At 56.5% G+C, this 7,177-nt stretch overlaps 1 protein-coding gene across 1 annotated transcript; it reads right to left on the reverse strand.

Moving 5' to 3' along the window:
- Positions 1–293: 293 nt before the first annotated feature.
- Positions 294–6,809, reverse strand: LOC119093333 (dolichyl-diphosphooligosaccharide--protein glycosyltransferase subunit STT3A). Its single transcript, XM_037216281.1, has 4 exons — positions 6,431–6,809; positions 4,020–5,371; positions 3,289–3,632; positions 294–1,652 (listed from the first exon to the last, which is right to left on the reverse strand). Exons 1-4 carry the CDS (start codon positions 6,696–6,698, stop codon positions 1,484–1,486), a joined length of 2,133 nt encoding a protein of 710 aa, XP_037072176.1. The 5' UTR covers positions 6,699–6,809; the 3' UTR covers positions 294–1,483.
- Positions 6,810–7,177: the final 368 nt, after the last annotated feature.

The following is a 7,177-nucleotide window of genomic DNA, read 5'->3' on the forward strand; positions in this document are numbered from 1 at the left end:
CCATAATTGGCATTGGCCCGCCGAAACACCATGAACTGAAACGACACCACAACCAACGCACTCCTATGTGGTCCCCCCCCCCCCCCCCATTGACCCTGCGTTAAAACTATCACAACGTGGGAGGCAAGCCAAGAGTAGGTATAATGCCACGTCATCAGGGGCCGCACAGCCTAAATTTTCACATACGTGCCTCAGAAATGTGTCGGTGGGCCCATGAACGGCAACATCACAACTGGTTCGACCGAAGTTGTTTTCATAGTCGTCCGTGCAGACCGCCACCTAAAACCAAACGCTCCCGGCCGCCAAGCCGCTTTATTTGTCTCGGCAAGCCCGTGAACACCGCACACATTCTGTCACCGGGTGACGGCTGCCCCACTGCCGATGGGCCACTTCCAAGCAGACGGTGACAGAGGTGGTCCCGCGGCGTCTGGTCCAGGGAGAGTCCAGGGGAGGGAAAGAGCACACGGCCGACCGAGTGAGCTGTCCCCGAACAATGGGCTGGTCGTGGCCAGGGACAGTGGCAGGAGTGTGACAGCGGTGCAGGCATGACCCAGCGCTGGTCTGACTCGGCAGGGCCGGCCTGAGTGCTGACTCCGATGCGGGCGCCCGCGGGAACGCCCGAGGGCACGGCCGCACCGCGCGCCAATCCATCCAACGTGCCCGCCATCCTCATTGCAGCGCTCCACACCGGCGCGAGTGTGCAGCAAATAATCACCAGGCGCGCCCGTGCGCCGCCACGGGCCGCGAGCTCTCAGCGGACGTTAGTGAGAGAGCGTGATGCCGCTCGGTCTGCGCCCCACCCCCAAACTAAGCACGCGCGAGGGTCCGCGCCCGGAGCCACCGACAGTCTCGCCTCGAGCCACACTTATCTAAGCCGATCATACGCGAGCGCAACAGAATCGTATCACTGAAAGAAGCCGTGCAACATGACACACATCTGGAGACAGACGGAGCGTGATATGCTGTCAGGTGGAGGAGCACCGCCGCGGCGAGATGTCACGTCGCTGCTCCGTAGGGCACCGGCCACACCCCTGCTGCCGTCGCCACGTCCGCCGGCACGAGCCACTAGACGGGCCCTTCGCAACTGGGGTGGACAAATGGCCCAGCGGTCGGGGCGATAAACCAAAACGGGCAGGGCTGGAGGCTATGGTTCAAATGCGACGAAGAGGAGTCCAGGTGGGGAGGTCAACCTCATCTGGTTAACAAGCTGGCTGGGAGACGGCATGGATAAGGCCTTCAGTGCACCCTCTAGTCCTAGTGGAAAAGCAAGCAAAGCAAGCGTCACGTGAACACTCGAGCAAGCAAAACGAAACGGCGAATCTTAGAAATATACGGCATATCCCATACAACAACACATCACCTTAGCTTACACCCAATCACGGATATCTGTACTCTCGTCACTGTCGAGCGCCCCCGCAGCATCACTCTGAGCGAGCCGTAACTGGCCGTCCCGGCCCTCGCCGGCACCGCTCCACGTCGCCACCTAGCCTCGGTTGGGCAGGTCCTTGACCTTGTAGATGCGGACGATCCAGTGCTCAGTGGTGTACGCCTCCTCCAGCACGTCCAGCTCGAAGTTCTTGTTGCCGATCTCGGCGTTCCTCACGCGGTCCCAGCCGGGCGGCCGGCTCCGTTCCGTGTACACCTGGCCGAATCTGCCGGTACAGAGTCACGTCAGTTCCGCACGCGGTCCCAGCCGGGCGGCCGGCTCCGTTCCGCGTATACCTGGCCGAATCTGCCGGTACAGAGTCACGTCAGTTCCTCACGCGTTCCCAGCCCGGCGGCGGGCCCTGCTCCGTGCACACCTGGCCGAACCTGCCGGTACAGAGTCATGTCAGTTCCTCACGCGTTCCCAGCCCGGCGGCCGGCCCCGCACCGTGTACACCTGGCCGCATCTGCCGGTACAGAGTCACGTCAGTTCCTCACGCGGTCCCAGCCGGGCGGCCGGCTCCGTTCCGTGTACACCTGGCCGAACCTGCCGGTACAGAGTCACGTCAGTTCCGCACGCGGTCCCAGCCGGGCGGCCGGCTCCGTTCCGTGTACACCTGGCCGAATCTGCCGGTACAGAGTCACGTCAGTTCCTCACGCGGTACCAGCCGGGCGGCTGGCTCCGTTCCGTGCACACCTGGCCGAACCTGCCGGTACAGAGTCACGTCAGTTCCTCACGCGGTCCGAGCCCGGCGGCCGGCCCCGCTCCGTATACACCTGGCCGAACCTGCCGGTACAGAGTCATGTCAGTTCCTCACGCGGTCTCAGCCCGGCGGCCGGCCCCGCACCGTGTACACCTGGCTGAACCTGCCGGTACAGAGTCACGTCAGTTCCTCACGCGGTCCCAGCCGGGCGGCTGGCTCCGTTCCGTATACACCTGGCCGAACCTGACGGTACAGAGTCATGTCAGTTCCTCACGCGGTCTCAGCCCGGCGGCCGGCCCCGCACCGTGTACACATGGCCGAACCTGCCGGCACAGAATCACGTCAGTTCCTCACGCGGTTCCAGCCGGACGGCCGGCTCGATCAAAAAACATGTAATTCAGGCAGCTTAGCGTAAGGTAAACACTAGACGTTTGACCTCAGGGACCTGTTTTTGCTCGTAGATTTGTGTTATGCCAAGACGGAACCACCTCTGAAAGCTGAGTCTGTAAAAACCTGGCCCAGACACTGGCGGCTGCTGCCACCGGCGGACTCCAGCCGTCGTCGCGGTCCCGCAGATACTTCAACGTAAACCGATCACACTGGGTACCAGACCCACAACATGCGCATTGTTTGTCCCCACCGGAATGAAATGTCAGCTGGCACCCAGCCAACGGAGCTGAATCTGACGCGCGAAGCCCGCGCCGCGGTCATTATGGCTCGAAGAGGAACCCACCGGCCCACTCCGGCTACCAAGGTAGAAGAAAAGCACACCAGTTGAACTGGATCAGTGCTTCTTAAGTGGCGAGTTCGATGTGCACGCAACAGTTCTCCTTAGCTTAAACTCAACTACCTAAACTACTTTAACTACTGTTTCAACTGCTTGAACTACTACTTGAACTACTTCTTGAACTACTTTAACTACTACTTAAACTACCTCAACTTCTTTAACTACCACCACTTAAACTTGGCTTCTTTGGGGGCGATTTCGGTGTGCACGCAACGGCTCCTTAACATTAAACTCACAGGAACCATGCGGACTAGTCTGACGGCACCTATCACGTCCGGTTGAAACAGCAAGCCCGCGAACCCGCACGCACAGGTGATGTCGTCCCAGCTGCGGGCCGGCACCATACGGGGACAGCCGCCGCGGCGAACCCACCTGTAGTAGCACATTTTGTACATCAGGCTGTTGAGCATGGTGGGCGAGCCCTGCGCGTCGATGCGGAACTCGCCCGACGACGTGTAGTAGTCCTTTTCGTGAATGTGCGCGCCGCGGTCGGTGGAGCCGCCGATGCGCACCATCCAGAGGAACTTGGCGATGTCGTCGCTGGAGTAGCCGGTGAAGCCGCCGAAGATGATCAGCACGTAGTCGACGTCCAGCTCGCGCATAATGCCGTACGCGTGCTGCTCGCTGCTGGCCATGGCCTGACCCACGCGCGAGATGTGCGTGTTGTTCCAGGTGTTGTTGTCCACGATGATGGTTCGGTTGGCCATGGCCGTGATCTGTGGGACGACACGAACGTCTCGGTCACCGATGAGCTCGGCCACGCGTCGGACGGCTCGTCGTTGGCGGCGACCCCCACCGCAGAGCGAAGCGGGTAGTGCGGGAAATAGTCACGAACATGGAAACAGCAGCACCCAGATTCGGTCACGGAAAAAAATGACGCGTGAAGGAGACGCTTGATATATGTTGAGAACGCCTGTAATCTCTACAACTGAAACACTTGATATATGTTGAGAACGTCTGTGCACTCTCAATAATATACCCTGAATGACGCCTATTTGGGTTTTAGGGCGTGTGAACTGCTTGGTTACACGGAACCCAGGTCTGACCAGCCTGGTGCCTAGGAAAGTCTACATCAAACCGTGCCGCGATCCTGTCCGACAGACCTGGTAGCCGTAGTCCCACCAGCTCATGACCCGAGCGTCCTCGGGGGTGTTCTGTCGCAGCCAGTAGTACGCCTCCCGGAAGTCATCGAAGATGATGCGCTCGCCGTCGTACTTGGCCGACAGCACGATCGAGGGCGAGCTGTACGCCTCGGACGTTACCCAGGTGCAGTGGAAGCCGTAGAACACCAGCATGCCGGCCATCATGCAGACGAAGAGGTTGGCCACCTCGCTGCGGTAGAAGTAGTTGCCCTCGAACTTGGAGCGCTTTTTGTCGTGGCCGCTGGCGGCGGCGGCCCGGTCCATCGTGACGATCTCGCGCATGTAGATGGTCAGCAGGCTGGAGACGGCGATGCCGGAGATGATGCACATGACAGGCGCTAGTACGAGCATCAGGCGCACCATCACGCCAGAGAAATACAGGCTGGTGGCCGCGTACAGGATGATGAAGACGCGCGAGTCGTCCAGCTTCGAGAAGCAGAAGTAGAGGCCGACTGGGAAGAGGAACATCAGCACCTGAAAGTCGAAGTAGAAGGAGCTCCAGGCGGTCGGCTGGTGCTCCGACACGGACGCGATGATCGGGATGTGGTTCTTGGCGTACGACGGATCCAGCAGCGAGTAGAAGCGCCCCGTCCACGGCGAGATCTTGTCGGTGGCGGCCAGCAGAACGGCCAGCATCACCAGCAGTGCGGCGCACAGCGTCAGCAGGCTGCGCAGCAGCGTCTCGAACTGCTCGCCGCTCAGCCTCGAGCGCACGTAGTTGACGAAAGCCATCAGCTGACAGAGGCCGAACACGCCGAACGCGGCCATGTGCTCGGAGCTCTGCACGGGCTGGAAGCCGACGAAGGAGATCTGCATCGACAGCATGGTGCCCAGGCAGTAGACGCACGAGTAGGCCACGTACACACGGTGCGAGAAGCGCCCCATCACCATCAGCGTCAGCACGTGCAGCGGGATGATGTTGATGAGGAAGACGTAGCCGCCCCAGGAGGAGACCATGTAGAAGTAGGCGATGGCGCAGAGCGTGGCCCAGAAGAGCGTGCCCGTCTTGACGGCGCGGATCCAGAGCAGGTAGGTGAGCAGCATGCAGAAGATGGCGATGCCCTCGTTGTCGTAGGAGCCGGCCACAGAGCGGCTGATGTAGCCGGGCACAATGGCCACGAGCGCGGCGGCCACAAGGCCGGCGCCGGCATCCTGCAGCTCGCGCGTCAGCGCGTACGTCACCAGCGTAGTCAGGCTGGAGAAGAGCGGCGCCAGGAACACGCAGATGTGCCGCACCTCCACTGTGATGTGCAGGAAGTGCAAGATGTGGTAGAGCACTGCTGATGTGACCATCAAGCCTGGGTAGATGGTGCCTGTCAGCAGAGGTGGGCCAGCTGTGGTCAAGGCATGGTGGGCCCAACATGGGATGACCCCCAATGACCTCTATGCAGTCACAAGTGATGTATCCATAATTGTAGGGCAATAACAACAATGTGATTGTATGTGGCATGAGCAATACATAATGACTTCAGCCTGAAGGTAATCCAGTCTTCTTTCCATGGTTTGAGAAAAACTCATTTAAAATAAGTTTTCATGCCTGAAGGACCTTGCTCTTTTGCATAAGTAACATGATGTAAATGTGGCATCTTGGTGGTGCAACAGCAGCAAATGACTGCTCAGTGGGACAATGTCCACCAGCATAGCCCCAAACTACCTGGCTGGTGCTGAACAGCCCAGGCTGGACATTCTGTTATTTCTGTGAATGTGATCCTGATGTTCATACAACCCAATGTTTAGATTGAACTTTTTCTCTGATAATATACCAGTGATTAAAGAAAGAGCAGCTAAGCCCTAACCAGATATGCAATTATGATACCCTCACTGCAGCATGCTCACACCTATTATCCAAAATACTGTTCCATCCTATCTAAAACTTGACCATGCCAAAGCAAAAAAGAAGGAAGAAACCATGATAAAAATGTGCCCTTCTGCCCTTGCCAAACAGGGCACAAAGGTACCCCTACATCAGATCATTATAAATTTCAGTGCAAGGGACCTGTTATGAGCTAGGCCAGTTCAAAAGTTAATGTAACATTGAAGGTGGCAAGGTAGCATTGATGCATCTTGGCCCCCTTTTTATTTCTGAGATGTGAGTTGTAGTATTGTGCAGATGTACACTTAATATCACACATGCACACTGAATCACATAATGAAATTTGCCAGTGGGTCCAACATAAAACATCAGACTGGGTCATAGTACTCAGAACCTGTGGGCATAATACTGACATGACTATGTCCATATTAAAATCTGATGTCATTGTGTTTGTGCATGTCTGATGCCACTGAAATGACCATGTAAGTTGTTAACTGCTTCTATTATTGGGTGTTATACTTTCTTAACATTCAATCAGGTTCGAAACAAGATAACTTACCACCTATGATCCGACCCAATGGATACCATGCCCGATCATCAAACCAGTTGTGAAACTTGTAGAACCCCTCTTCTGCAAGGTACCTTGTGGTTCTATAATTAAAGTAAGGATCAAACTCATGAATGACTGCTTCAAAGCGAAGGACAGAGAAAAGACGACTGGAAAATGCCAGGATAGCGGCGATTGTCAAGATGGACATTTTTAGCAAGGTATCTTGCTTAGCATGGGAAAGCTTTATAAAGCTTTTCTTGACGTAGGTCACAGACATCTTGCAGACCTGAAATTACGGGTGTTCCAAAAAGTACGTTATCAGGACCACCCCGGCCAAACCACCCCCTCCAGCCTCCCTGTAGACGCGGCACCGGTCTGGACGACACCGGTGAACGTTAAATCCCTGCAGTGCCGGCGCGCTGGAATTGACGCATTACGAGCCGAATTGCCACAATCACCGACAGCCGCGTCTAGATATGGCGGCCTCTCGAGGGCTGCCACATTAAAGGATGTACAGGCACTGCATTCATGACTTCATCACGTGGCCCAAAATTGGTATTCCAATTTTGTTTAACATTACACAACCAGTCTACCAGTCATATTCAGACGTGAAAATTTTTGTTTATTTGATAGGCCATGCCCCCCAGCGTGTTTCTATCAGCTACCCCAATGTTGGACTGAGCCCCTGCAATATTGGTTTGGCCCTAATGCTCATTCTTTTAAGCAAAGGTGGTTAATATTGCACTCCAAATTGCA

Source organism: Pollicipes pollicipes, unplaced genomic scaffold (genome assembly GCF_011947565.3).
Source record: "Pollicipes pollicipes isolate AB1234 unplaced genomic scaffold, Ppol_2.1 Scaffold_4002;HRSCAF=4701_pilon_pilon_pilon, whole genome shotgun sequence".
NCBI lineage: Eukaryota > Metazoa > Arthropoda > Thecostraca > Pollicipedomorpha > Pollicipedidae > Pollicipes > Pollicipes pollicipes.

Excerpts from the sequence above, each read along its gene's own strand:
- LOC119093333 (XM_037216281.1), bottom strand. The coding sequence starts at position 6,698 with ATGTCTGTGACCTACGTCAAGAAAAGCTTTATAAAGCTTTCCCATGCT. Across the intron at positions 5,372-6,430 it reads ATTGGGTCGGATCATAGGTG|GCACCATCTACCCAGGCTTG; the intron begins GTAAGTTATCTT and ends CTCTGCTGACAG. Across the intron at positions 3,633-4,019 it reads GGTGGGACTACGGCTACCAG|ATCACGGCCATGGCCAACCG; the intron begins GTCTGTCGGACA and ends GTCGTCCCACAG.